Raw genomic sequence first — 15,022 nt, forward strand, 5'->3', positions numbered from 1 at the left:
ACCTTTGCTCCTTTTCCAAAGGTCAGTTGATTCTATATAAATAGTCAATTTCTGGGCTATTAGTTGTGTTATGTTGAGTCACTTATCTTTGTGTATTCATTGCCACATGCAGACGTGTTTTAAGTTCCACAATCAGTCTCCTGATTTTCTTAATTTTCTTTCAGCATTGTATTAGCAGTTTGGATCTTATGTCTTTGAATATGAAAGTCTAGATTTGTTTACTAATGTCTTAAAAGTAACTTAGTAGGATTTTGATAGGGATTGTTACATCTTTAGAATAATTTGGAAAGAGCTGATGTTTTAACAATATCATGACCGGGCAGTGGTGGCGCACGCCTTTAATTCCAGCACTCGGGGGGCAGAGGCAGGCGGATCTTTGTGAGTTCGAGGCCAGCCTGCTCTACGAGAGCTAGTTCCAGGACAGGCTCCAAAGCTACAGAGAAACCCTGTCTTGGAAAACCAACCCCCCCCCAAAAAAAAACAAAGCAATATCATATATCTGCTTATGAATATAAAGCATATTGTATTTGTTATTTAGATATTTTAAGCATTCTTTAACTAGAGTTTTCTAGTTTTGCTTATAAAGATCTTATACACAGAGCTTCATCTAAATATTTACAATTTTATATCACTTAACTATGGGAAGAAATTCTGAGAAATGCATTGGTGATTTATTCATTGGACAAACATCGTAGAATGTACTTTGGTAAACTGAGACACCTGTGATGCTACTGGAGGTTGTGATTCTATGAAAACCTCATGATTTGTTGATGAAATGCTATTTTATAGCGTGACTATATTGTTGTATGACATGTACAATTGTATTGTTTAAGGAATAATTTTATTTTTGTTGCTATATAAAAATTCATAAATTAATAGATTAACATATTCAATACTTGGATATGTTGTATCATGCTTTGGCCAGATTAAATCCAACTATCTCTTCAAATGTTCACCTTTCCTTCATTGTAAAACCTTTGCCTGTGTGTGTGTGTGTGTGTGTGTGTGTGTGTGTGTATACACTGTGTGTGCTTGGTGTCGCTGAGGGCAGAAGAGGATGTTAGATCCTCTCAAACTAAGTTATAGCCATGTGGGTGTTCAGAACCAAACCCGAGTACCCTGAAAGAACAGAAAGTGCTCTTAACTGCTGAACCGTCCCTCTGCCCTTGCCCCCCCTTTTCTTCTTTCATGTCAGATTTATATGGTTGTTTTCCCCCTATAGTTTTCTGTGGTAGGTGCTTAGATTGTTGGATTTAGATCTTGTGATATCCTTTGTATTGTATTATTTTAGATCCTATCACAAGTTTTTCTTAAACATAGGAATAGGAAAAAAGACATCTATGAATAGATGATATTTGCATTTTATTGATTTGACCAGCTGACAGTGTTTAGTAATAAGTACTCAGCAATAGAAATTACTGTAATAAATCTGAATTATAAGGTAGTTTTGATGAAAGGAGTATAAATGAAATATTTTCACTGTTATTTCTTTTGAACCTGAAGCACTTGCAGGATCTTAATTTTTTTCCTTTTATTCTATTCTGTATATTTTCCCAGAATGTTAAAATGGTCTCTTGATAATTTTGAGACAAACACAATTTTGAGACACACACAAAAGGTGAACAAATGAAGGCCAGAGGACAACTTGTGGGAATTGGTTTTCTCGGTCTACTATGTGGATTCCAGGAATTGAACATCTTTACCCATTGAGCCATTTTGCTGTACTCTTTAATCCTATTATCTTTAATTTGCTCATGAATAATTGATTATTGCTTTTTTCTAGAGAAAATTTGCTGAAGGCAATTTAAAATTGCTATGTTGATTTAAATTCTATTAGAGAAAATTTAAGATCATTATTTGAGGATAATTAACATATCAACACATTTCAGGTCCAAGATAATTACTGTGACATGGAGAACATAGATTAATACTTTGTCATTTCTATTAGAGTCTCAGTAATATTTTCCTCTGGTTTAACATGGAACTAAACACTTTCTGATTTTATGTGAATTTGGGTTAACTCAGTTTGTAAGAAGTTGGAAACAAACACAATGGGTTCTAATAAAAGTCTGAGGACTAATTCTTAGAGATTTGTGCAAGATTAGGAATTTTATTTCGTACACCATGGATCACTTCTTGTCTTGAAATTACTAGCCTAGCTTTAATTTTATAAAGTGATATTTAGTTATTTGAAGAAATTTTTGGAAAAGTACTGCTGATTCCTCACCAAAGGAGATAAGAGTGTGTCTGCTCTGTGTTGTGTGTCCTCTGCTAGTTTAACATAAATGTTGAACAGAAATCATGTTTTGGGATGAAGTGACACGAGATGTCAGTTCCTCTTCTTTACATGTGCCTCTCTGTGGGGCAACTTGATCTTTATATCATCATCTCTGGGTTCCAAGAGTGACACACCCCAAGAATTAATGTCCCAAGAAATAGAAGAAACTGCTAACCTCTCAAACCCTGTCCTGTAATACACATAGCTCCATTCTCCTCAACAGGTAGCTCAGAACTCACTGAGGAGGGACATGGTCTCATGCTGCTGGTGTCAAAAAGGAGTGTCAAAGATATTTAGAGCCACATTTTTAACTATCACAACAGACAGGGGGACATTGACTAAATTATTTTTACTTGACAAGGTTAATTTTCTGCAAAGTGGGGTATTATTTGTACTTTGGGTCAAGAAGTTTACTCTTATTCAGATTTTGTTTTTGTACAAGTGAGCATCTAAAAGATTTGAAAAGTTTTAAGTTGAAAACAAGCACAATGGGTTCTGATCAAAGGCCAGGTTTAATTCATTCTTTAAAGGTGCCTATAAGATTAGCAATTTTATTTTATACGCAGGACAAACGAATAAGTTCTGGTCTTGAAATTACTAGCTTAGTTTTAAAGTTTATAAAACTGTATTCAGTTGTTTTTTTTTTTTTTCCCACTCACAAATCTGGAATTCAAGCAGATTTTGGCAAGGAAGTCTGTCTGCTCTATGTTAAATATGCTCTGTATGCTTTGAAACATTAAAATCAGTATTTATAAGCTGGATGTTGGGACATGTGCCTGTATTCTCAACTACTTGAGACCTTGAGGCAGAAAGATCACTTGAGATCCTGCTTGGGCAAGTTGCTATGTCAAAACAATCAAGCACCCCAGTATTTAGAAAGTCTAAATGAAGAAAACCATGAACCACTGATGAAGGAAGTCAAGTAGATTCACAAGTGTGCACTCATGGTGATATTAGAAAAGCATAAAACTCATGGTCCATCAAAGAAAAAAATGTGGAAGTTATACTTCATTGGTTTTGAGCTCAAGGCCAGCCTGGTCTACATAGTGAGCTCCAGGCTAGCAAGAACTATACATTGAGACCTTGTATAACAAAGTAAAATAAGAAATTTCTATTCTATGAGGTAATACTATAAAAATAATGAAAAGACACTACAGCATGAAAGAAATATTTTCATTACACTCATCTTTGAAAGATCATTATCTACCATTCACAAAGAATTTGGAAGACAATAAGGCATGATGATACAGGCCTGTAATCCCACCACTAAGGAGGCTGAGACAGGAGGATGGCAACTTTGAAGCCATTCTGGGTTATGTAGAAGGGGGTGGTGGAAAAGACACTTGTCACATGAAGGCTAGTGATCTCAGTACAGGTAGGAGATAGTCCACAAAGTTATTCTCTGACTTTCATATGTATGCCTTGGCCCATGTACCACCCTACATGCACACACACTAATAATAAGTAAAAAAAATTAAAAATAAACCATCTAGACTGTGAGCAAGGTGCTAATGACAGTGAGATAGTACTGTACACCTATTAGAATGACTAATAGCTAAAACAATAACCATAGTCAAATACTAACTAGAATAGGGGGAAAAGCCTGACTTATTTTTAGTGGAAATGCAAGGTGGTCCAGCCACATTAGAAAGCAGTGGAAAATATGGAAGTTTATTAAAAAGCAGTATTATCATAAGATTAGCTGTTCTTTACACGGGTATTTTCCCAAATGAACTGAAATCCTGTCTGGACAAAAGCATTTATATTGGTACTTTTTTTGCAAAATAACCCAAGTGGTCATCCATTAAGATATGAATAAGGAAACTTGAAGTTGTAACTGTAGATGTTTAAGGAAAATATTTCATGAGTTATTATGTAGAGACTATTATTATATAGAGAATTCTTCAAACAAATTACAAGTGTATGCATCTTCCCAGCACTTGGGAGGAAGAGGCAGGCGGATCTCTGTGAGTTCGAGGCCAGCCTGGTCTATAAGAGCTAGTTCCAGGACAGGCTCCAAAACCACAGAGAAACCCTGTCTCGAAAAAAAAAAAAAAAAAAAAAAAAGAAGTGTATGCATTTGTACTTACTGGAATCACGTAGACTGTCATTATTAGAAGTGTTAGAGTAATCAGTCTTTTTAGAAACATAAAGAATGACATCTGGAAACAGGTAATATGCTTTGCTCACAGAGAGCTAGGAAATTGTAAAGCCAGGGTTAGAAATAAGACCTCAATTCCCAGTTACATACACACACACAGACTCTCTCACTCTCTCTCACTCACTCACTCACTCACTCACTCACTCACTCACTCACTCAATCACTCATATGCACTCTCTCCTTCTTCCTTCCTTTCCTCTCTCTCAGTGAATTTATGCCCACACAAAAATAAGTGAGTTGTATACTTTAATAATGGTAGCCAATAATTACAAACATAGCTGGCAGAGACTTATCCTTTGGACCGAGAATTAATAATATTAATACTTTAGATATCTGGAAATATGATTGGTCCAATTACAAAAATGTAAGTGGTTAATTGATTCTCAATGCTGTCTTATTTTTTGCTTTAACGGTGTAGCACTGTTAGGATCACTGGTGTATAAAGATCTTTTTAAGATACCACTTTGATTTGTTGGGGCATATACTCAGTAATGGGATGACCACATCAAATGATAACCCAGTGTTTAATTTTTTTTTTAAGATACCACCATGTTATTTTGCACAGTTCTGTACCATCTTAGATTCCACAGAGATTCCAGTTTCTTTGTGTTCTTGTCCATGAGTATGGTCTGTTTGTTTATAACTATCCAAAAGGATATGAAGTAGCACGTTGTTGTATTTTGACTTGTATTTTCCTAATCCTTAGTAATCTTGAACATTTTCATTTACTTATTGGTCATTTATAAATAGGTAAATACTAATGTGTTCATTCCCTGCTTTTATTTTGTTTTATTTTATTTTTTGCTGCTAAATCTTTGTAAGCTTGGGAATTATTCAGTGTATTGGTCTTGCCCTTTTGGAAACTGAGTCTTTACTATCTTGTAAATTCTTTCTCCTTGCTTGCTATCTAATATTATGTTATAGTACATTTGGTTTAAAAGATTATATACTGTAGGTATATTCCTTAGGGTTAGGAGAAATGCTGCATTTCAAATCAGGGCCTTGAGCTTCCAAGGCAGATGCACTACCACTATGCTACACTCTTTCATGGGTATAATTATTATTATGTTTATAATTGACTCTGGCTACTTAAATATTTGGAACTAGAGAACATTTTCTTCTCCTGCATATTTATTTATTTAGCATATAGCCTAGACAAATATATATTACATATGATCCTTTATGTAGGCAATTTTTATGAAATTAAATACATGGATGTATTAAATAAAAATTAGAATCCTGCTAGCCATGGTGATGTCCATCTTTAATTCTACCCCTCTAGAGGCAGAAGTGAGGAGATCTCTCAGTTTAATGGCAGTGTGGTCAACATAGCAAGTTCAAGACTACCCAGGACTGCATAGTCTGAACGCATATCAAAAACAGAAAAGCCGCAGAAAAAATAACCCTCCCAAACCCAGAAAAAGTTAGAATCTTTTGATCTCATTGCAATATAACACATCTTAAAAGTTTTCTCTTATAAAAAAAAAAATTAAATTGTGGGCCTGGAGATGTAACACAGCATGTAGAATGTCCAGTGCAGAAACCCTGGATCAGTCCCCACTACTACAGAAACTGGCACGTAGTATAGTAGTAAGAGTGCCAGAAGCTCAAGGACGGCTTTATCTGTTGTAAAGTAGTTCAAGGCTAGCTAGAGTGTTTAAGACCTAAGTCAGAGGAAAAGGAAGTCATGAATTGCTTTTGTGCCCTACTTCCAACTTTCTGTTTCAGTATTCAGACTCTTTTCAGTGTTGTGAACAAGATAGTGGACTATACTAACACTAGATAAAGTAATCATTCAAATAATTTCTGTTTAAATTGCTTCTAGCCTGAGAGCGAAGAAGCTTGTTCCTATAGCTGCGGACTCCCCTTCCCTGATGCCGTCATTTAGGAATCGGCATTCCAGAACAGTTGATAGTATTTTGCATGCTTTTGCCTTGTCTTGACAAATCAACCACTGTGCCCTCGTAGAGAGCAGCAGTCCAGCTCTTGTCATTGGTGTGGCCTTTCTGTGAGAGTCTGCAGACTGACGGAAAGTGCCGCCTGTTGTGAGCTGTCAATTGAGAGTCTCCCAACAACTCAGCCGACACAACTAATTGGGGAGAGAAAGGGCTTTTGTGCCGTCTTCTCTTTCTTTCATTTAGATTTTTAAGAAGACAGATACTGTTAAAGTAGCATGTTTATGTAAGTCTGTCTGCTTCTCTCTCCATGGCAAAGACCATTATTTAACTCCAAGTCTTGCTCTGCAGGGTGTTGAGCACATCCACATGGAAGCTGGCACAGGACCAAACTCAAGACACACAGCTCATAACAGTTGATGAAAAATTGGTAAGGATTTCCTACAACATGTTGCTGTGAGTCTGCACTGGGATTGTTTTGTACAATAAATTTTTCAGTATAGTAGTCTGAGTTCTTCTAGGAAAGTTATATATAGACCTTAAGATTTTCACAATAAAATAAAAAGTTGAATACTACATGTAAGTACTAAGAAATTAAGGAAAGGTTTCTACTTTTGAAATGCTGGTGAGCGGTAATTGGAAGCTTTATTTTGAAATAAATATATTGTTTTCTAAGTTACATTTCTATTTAAGTTTTATGATACTTACCAGTGCTCTCTAAATTAAATATTTTGGGTTTTTATAGAACCATGAGTTGTATGATACTTACCAGTGCTCTCTAAATTAAATATTTTGGGTTTTTATAGAACCATGCAATGTTATTATCACTGTCTTTTTGTATGTGTGCCCATAAACAATGCATTTCTGCATACTAAATTATAGATAGCAACAAATGAATAATAATAATGTTTTTCCATCATTAGTCAATAAATTTTTTGCATCTATCAGTTAAAAATATCCTCAGTGTTTAGATACAGTTTGATATAAAGGCTTATATTATGTAACAGAACAACTTTTGTAATGTTTTCAAAACTACTAGCACAAATATATAATAGTAGAATAAGTAGGCATTTTGTTTATTATGTGGTTTACAATATAAATGGAAGTGTCTCTTAATTACCCCTCCTAGACAAACTCTACACTGAGCTCCACCCCAGCACCACCTTTCTAATGATGTATTTTTTAATCACTCGACTTTGTATCTATGAGCACGATCCAAACACGCCATTCTGAAATTCCTATTTATACTACTAAAGATAATAGATGGATAAATAATAGAAAAGTAGTAGATAGTTTGGAAACTTCGTCTTAGACCTCAGGCTGACTGGTTTTATTCAGAGATCTGTTGGGCGTCTGTTGCCACTGCTGTCATCTTAGTGTAGGCAGTGTCGTGTGATTGCTCCCCCCATGTGTTTTCATCTCCTTCCGATTCATTTTCCCCAGCATGGTTAGAATAGATTTTTATTTGTTTATTTTTTTGAGACAGAGTTTCTTTGTATAACAGCCCTGGTTGTCTTGGAACTCTCTTTGTAGACCAGGCTGTCCTCGAATTCTCAGAGAACTACCTGTCTCTGCCTCCCAAATGCTGGGATTAAAGGCATGTGCTATTATGCCCGGTGATTTTTTTTTTTTAATATTGGTTTTATCACCTCGTACGTATAATTCTTTGGTAGTTTCTCTTGCCCTGAGAGTTAACTTTAGAATTCTGATGGCTTTCAAGGCCTTAAATAATTTAGTTCCTGTCTTTCTTTCTAGGTTTGTTTTGTACCATTTGTTTATTGAGGATTCTGTAGACATGGAACTTGCTATTCTTTTTTCTTGCATTCAGAGATCTTGTTCCCTTACCCACATGCTTTGTACTAGCCCCAGGTTTTTATTCAATCATCATCTATTCAGTTTTAAAACATAATCAGATACACTTGTCTAGTCAAGAATAAAAGAAACAAGGTAGTTGTGTGTATGAAGAACAGGGCTTTCCTATGCCATTTATTCTAATCTATAGTTAATGACAGCACTAGTGTTTCAATTTTCCTGGCCATTTCATTGAAACACAGAGATTACTGTATTGTTACAGTATTATTGTTTATTCAGATTTCATAGAGTTTATTAATAGTGTCTCTTGGTTCTTTCAAATTTAAAAAATAAATTTATATATTACTCAACCAATTTGTATATTACTCTAAACCTGCAGTTCACAAACTGAGGGTCGCAACCCTTTGGGGGGGTTCAAATAATTCTTTTACAAGAGTCACATATCAGATACCCTGCATATCAGATATTTCCATTATGATTCATAACAGTAGCAAAACTACAGTTATGAAATAGCAATGAAACTAATTCTATGATTGGGGGTCACCACAACAACATGAGGAACTGATTGTATTAAAGGACCCCAGCATTAGGAAGGTTGAGAGCCATTGCTCTAAACAAACCATTGCGCTATTTAGACATTTAGCATGATGCTTTTGAGTAACATGCCACAAAATTAGTTGTGTACTGCTGATGGTTTTTGGTCTATGTACATTACCCCCAGCCTTGTTACTTTTGTTGAAGTATGTCAGTCAAATGCTAGTACAGTATTCTAGCAAGAATCAGCTGAGTTCCTGCATATAGTCACAGTTGGAGTAATATTTACTATGGGTAATCAGCCCCTAAATTAGAGTTTTAGGTTTTTATTTTTATATTCAAATTATAGCACTTAATAATCTAATTGGTAACAAAATAATGCTGGATTTTCATATCTTATTCCTACACAGCTTCTGAGAAGGACTAAATAAGTAGTATAATGAGATGATCATGGGCTCAGAAGAGCATTTACAAACAGAGTATTTAGAATTGATTATGTTTACATTTTGAGCAAAAAGGATGGTTATACATATATGCTATATGTATCAACATTAATGATAAAAGTATTTCAGAATATAAAGTAAATCTCATGAATATTTTAAAGAATATGGAACTATCACTTTAATATCGCTATTATAAATAATATAAAACAATATAAGGAATACAAATAATATAAAGTAACATTAAACAATTTATTATGCTGGATGCCACCATGCCTTTAATCTCAGCACTAAGGAGGCAGAGGTCAATGGATCTCTGAATTAAAGTCAGCAAGTTTTAGGATAGTCAGGGCTACACAGAGAAACTCTGTCTTGAAAAACCAAAAAACAGCTTATTATATTGGTATACTTTTTTTCTCTATTTGGTTAGTTATTAATTTTTTATTTGTGTGTGTGTACATGTATATACATGTGTGCACCATGTGTGGGAGGGCACCCATAGAGGCTAGAAGAGGGCCTCATTCCATGAAGCTAGAGTTAGAGACAGTTGTAAGCTATCCAACTTGGGGACTAGGATCTGAACTCAAGTCCTCTGGGAAGGGCAGCAAGCACTTTTTAACTGCTGAGTTGTCTCTCCAGCCCCTTGGTATTCTTAGGGCTACATTCTTATCCCTTGTATGCTGTCTTTATTAACCATCCCATGATAGGTATCATAATTATATTTGTACCTTAAATTAAACGAAAGCTAGAATCTTAATTGAAATAAACATTGTCCATTATCATGATTTTATGGATAGCCATTATAGTTTCATAGTTATTCTTATGTAATATAATTTGTAAAGTAATACTGACCTAGTACCCAGGGCATGAACTAACTTGATTCAGATCCATTTTACTGAGCTTTTTCTAGTTTCTGAAAATGGACCCTAGAAATTCAACAACAGAGGATAGCTTTAAATATCACCTATTGATTCTACAGAATATGGTTAATTTTAGTTTAAAAAATGTTTTACATTTTCTCCTCAGAGAAATCTTATAGGAAAATCCAATAAGTAAAATAGATAAAAGATGATCTATTAGGGGTCCAGGGTTGTAGGCCAGACAGGGAGGGCTACTGAGCCTCAGGACACAACATCTAAGGGGATCTAATGGAAGAAACTGGGAGGCATAGTCTAATCTTGTACCTCTTTTAGTGGACTTAACAATTATTTCTCTGACTTAAAAAATTACAGTTAATTAACCCTCATTTCATTGCTAGGCTTCTGTTCATATTATTTACGAGCCATAATTATTAGAAAGCTGTCTCTTAGGTGGGTTGGTTGTACATGCCTACAGGTCCAGCATTTAGGAGGTGGAGGCAGAAAGATTTCAAGATCATCCTTGGCTATATAGTAAAATTGAAGTCGGGCTGGGCTACATGAGACCCTGCTTCAAGAATCAAACAAACAAAAATCCAAGCAAATCAAAAAGCCCTTTCTTAAGCCAAAAGTATAGTCTTTTCAGATGATGAGAAAATTCTGTACTTTTATGCAAAATTAAAACAAACAAAAAGTCCCCCTTCATCTGTGCCTGTGCCATACCCAAATGTAACTCCAAGTTCTGGATACAAACTTGTGGTACTGAATTTCTAACTAAAATATAAAATTCCTGGAAGAAAATGAAGGAGATTTTTGTAGCTTCGGGTTAGACTAATATTTTTTAGATGTGACACTAATATGATAGTGTTCAATTTATGGTTTTTAAGAATTATAACACTGAACTTTCTCACAATTAAAAATGTGCTTAAAAAAAGTAAGACAGGGACTACCAAAATGGTTCAGTGGATAAAGACACCTGCCACCAAGCCTGATGACCTGAATTTGATTCGCAAATCCTTTATGTTGGAAGGAGAGAACCAGTACCTACAAATTGTCCTATGACCATTACCTGAGACTGTGACCCACGTGTGCACACACACATACAAACATGCAGAAACACACACACACACACACAATAAGTCAATTAAAATGTAACGAAAATAAGAGGCATGGGCCTTAAGGGGAAAAAAAGAAAATGATAAGTCACAGTTAAGTAAAATTTATTTGTTAAATGTATTTAATGGAAATTATATCCAGAAAATTTATGCATAACTTATGTCAGCCTCAAAGGCTATATGCTATGTAATTCCATCGATGTTCTAGATATCAGAAAACTATAGTAACAAGAAATTTATTAGTGGTTAGCAGGGTTGGATGTGGGTCAGGAAGAATTAAATTGAAAAGAAATGAGGAATTTTGGAGAATGAGGTAACTATTCTTAATTGAGATGGTGAGCCTCTTGTGAAAGCCCATATTTCTATTGATTTGTGAAATAAACAAGAGTCCACAGAACTGTACAATAACAGTAGCACATTTTCCTGTTTCTAAACTGTCAATTTTCAAAAACGGTATGAAGGTCACTTCTTAAACTTTTTTTTAAAAATTAACTTGTGTCAGTTGTTCAAAAGTCTTCCCAAATCATATGTAGGGCATGCCATATGTTATAGGGCAGCCGTCTGTGTACTGAATCTGCTGCCAGCTTTTGGGTCTATTAAATTGCGACCTTAAAGGATGGTTGTAGGTTTCCTTGCAAAGTGAATTATTTTCATAATCACACCATCTTTAATTGCCCTTCTCATTGTGTTAACAGTTTACAGAAAGATAAAAACCTGAACAATTGAGGGGGTGTAACTGGTCATTAAATCCTTCTGTTCTTTACAACCACAGTTTGAAATTCAGGAACTAGTTTATGTGAGGAAACTGAAAAATTTGTAAAAATTTAACTTTTAACCCTGTGTACATATCTTTTTATGTTTCAGGGAATAAAACAAAAGTGTGCATAGAATATTTCTGTTATTCACCAGAGCTCAGTGGTCGTTCTTAGGACAACCATGTGTGCTTAAATATTGTTACTGATGGAATTAGCCAGATGACAGACTGGGTATTTAGTCACGCATATTTGGCATACATTTTCCCCAAATGAACCCACTAGCTTTAAGAAAATGTTGTCTATCGTGAACTTGAGCTTTTAAGTGAAAATTAGGATTCTTTTTTAGTTAAAACACACTTCTAGTGTGTCTGTGTGGGTGTACGCACGTGTGCCTGTGTGTGGTTGGACTGTGTAAAAGTGCTCTAGAAGGTGGGGGTGAGTGTCAGTGTGGCCTCAGGTGTTGTCCACCTTTGTTTGGAGGTAAGCTTGATTGCTAATTTGGCTGTGTTAACTGGTTACAAGTCCCAGAAATCCTCTTGTCTCCACTTTCCTCTGCTGAAATTACAAGCACACATCATGTTTGGCTTTTTACATGGCTGCTCAAGGAGTAAACTAAGGTTTTCTTGCTTGCTTGGCAAGAACTTTACTGACTGAGCTATTCTGAAATTTATAATTGTTGTAGACTTTGGTCCTGCTGCTGACCTGATTAAATTTGATGCCTTTGTAGTACTTCAATCCTATTTCAATGATTGGAATTTACAGCAACAAATGTTTTTAAAATTTTTAAATTTTTAAAAATGTGGTAATAAGCCAGGTGGTGGTGGCACAAGCCCTTAATCCCAGCACTCAGGAGGATCTCTGTGATATCAAGGCTACAGAGTAAGTTCCAGGACAGCCAGAGCTGTTACACAGAGAAACCCTATCTTGAAAAACAAAAACAAAAATGTAATAAAATATGTTTGGAATATGTATTTGATATATATATGCATATATATGTATATATATATAATTCTGTGAATCAGTATAACCAATACATGATGATTCTTGAATAAAATTTTAACTATAACACAATGAATTATAACCAGATATGAAACTATTAGCATTATCAAATAATTTATTTTTCTGATTAATGTCTATTTGAAAATGCATTTTTTGTATTGCAACCAAAGTACCTATATTAGAATGCATGAACAGATGTCAGAATTCATCTGCCTTCCATTAAGCTAGATGTCTATTAAAGATAGCTTCAAAAATGCAACTATATCTCAAGTGTATACTAAAATTTTACTCAGTTAGAATGTATCCCATAGTAAATATCTATAGCTATGGCTTATATAAGCAAGAGTTTTATATATAGCTTATATATAACAAGATCTTGAAGCAATAACAGTAGTCATCCCCCAAGTCTTTTATTTGGGTGAATTATCTCAGAGCTTTGAATGATTTCCTGGTAATTTATCATCTTGAGTACTTTGCAATTGCACTGAATCTCTTTAGAATGTTGTCAGCTTTTCTTGTGCCACTGCACATGTGGTTTATGTAGGGTGTGGTGCCAAGTATGGCCTCCCTTTTAACCACAGCAGTTCTCGAAGGACCTCTTAAAACTTAGCTCTCATACATCTTTATGTGGGTCTCATGGAGCGTTAGGAGCTCATCAGCTTTTGTCTGGACTGTTAGCAAGTCAAGTTTGCTCCAGCTTGAGCATAAACCAGTTATTATTTCTGACTGTTGTTCTCTGATTAAGTGAAGTTTTTCTATTTAACTAGTGCTTCCTATGTGTAGAATTTGCTATATAGGTTATAAATTAAGGCATCTGTATAGTGTCTGGTGAATGTTAGTATCATAAGTACAAAAAGTGCTCCCCCCCAGTATCAGTTGTATATTGACATTATATACTCTGTCCTTCTTAAGGCATTGGATGTCTGCTAGCACTACTCTAGAACAAGGAGCCTTCTTTCATTTGGAACTACATACAATGGAATTGTTATAGAACAAAATCTGGGAGTAAAGTTGTTTCCCTGGGTACTATTAATAAAGACTATCATATTAGAATGTGGTGAAATTGCCTCCTAAGAAGCCGTTTCTTGTTTGTTGAATATAAATTTCTTATCTTTTCACTAATGAAGATTAAAATATCAGATATTCAAAATATCCTAAAATAATCTTATAAAGTTAGTTTAGGAGTACGTTTTTTTTTAAAAAAAAAAAAAAAAAACTTTTTTGTGCTTGCACCGTTTTTATTTCCACGCATGTGGTACTGTGCACAGATGTTGAGGGAAGCTTGCAATGGCTGCTCTGCCCTTGGTTTCTGTGAGAGGAGGGGCCTGCCATGGGGGTTGGGAGACAAGTGCCCTTGCTGTGGAGCTTATGTGGAGAAGCAGTTTGTATCCCTTGATGCCTCCTCTTCACTCCAGTCTCCCTTTGGTAAATTTAATGAACACCCAATTAAATGAACGTGTTGTCTTCTTATTTTCCCTTTAACTTTACAATAGAGAATGTAAATTGTTAATGTTCTTTAAAGAGTTTGAGTAGCTGCTCTCTCCAAGTAACCAAAGCATGAATTAAACTTACATTTTTAATTTTTAAAATCATTTTAATGTATTGATTGTTTATTTGTCAACATTTTTTAAATTAACAAGTTACTACCCCATTAAAAATATATCTACAAAGATAGAAAAGTGCTCTGTCAGAGTAGTCCCCACTCTTCTTATTGTAAGTACTACGAAGGAAGCTCTAATATCTGAGATTAGTAGATTAGTTTTATGAAAACTGTTGGTTGTCATCTTTTCTCACCAAGTGCTCGCTGGATGTTGTCACATGCCACACATTAGGCCTCTGTATTTATCCTGACATGTGAAGTACTTTTCATTTATATGCTTAATTATCTTGTTCATAAACTACTTAATGTCAATTGTTTTTAACTTTTATGAAGGTTTTATGATTACATATGTATCTTCAACTTAAATGCCTATGAAATAAGGAGCTTTTAGTAATTTATAAATCTGGCATCTTTTTTGAGGGTACAGGATTGGGAAAGGCAGCTGTAGAAATGTCTTTATAGTAAATTCTACTAATGTAAAATGTCTTTATAGTATAATCCTACTAATGTAAAATGTCTTTATAGTATAGTTCTACTAATGTAAAATGTCTTTATAGTATAATCCTACTAATGTAA

The 15,022-nt window shown here is 34.8% G+C and overlaps 1 protein-coding gene across 1 annotated transcript in view; it reads left to right on the forward strand.

The window, feature by feature from the left end:
- Positions 1-15,022, forward strand: part of Ndufs4 (NADH:ubiquinone oxidoreductase subunit S4) — a 118,033-nt gene that overhangs the window by 33,386 nt on the left and 69,625 nt on the right. Inside the window, exon 2 of the mRNA XM_057789886.1 lies at positions 6,686-6,764. Within this exon, the coding sequence (XP_057645869.1) occupies positions 6,686-6,764 (79 nt within the window). The remainder of the gene's footprint in view (positions 1-6,685; positions 6,765-15,022) is intronic.

This window comes from Chionomys nivalis, chromosome 15 (genome assembly GCF_950005125.1).
Source record: "Chionomys nivalis chromosome 15, mChiNiv1.1, whole genome shotgun sequence".
Classification (NCBI taxonomy): domain Eukaryota; kingdom Metazoa; phylum Chordata; class Mammalia; order Rodentia; family Cricetidae; genus Chionomys; species Chionomys nivalis.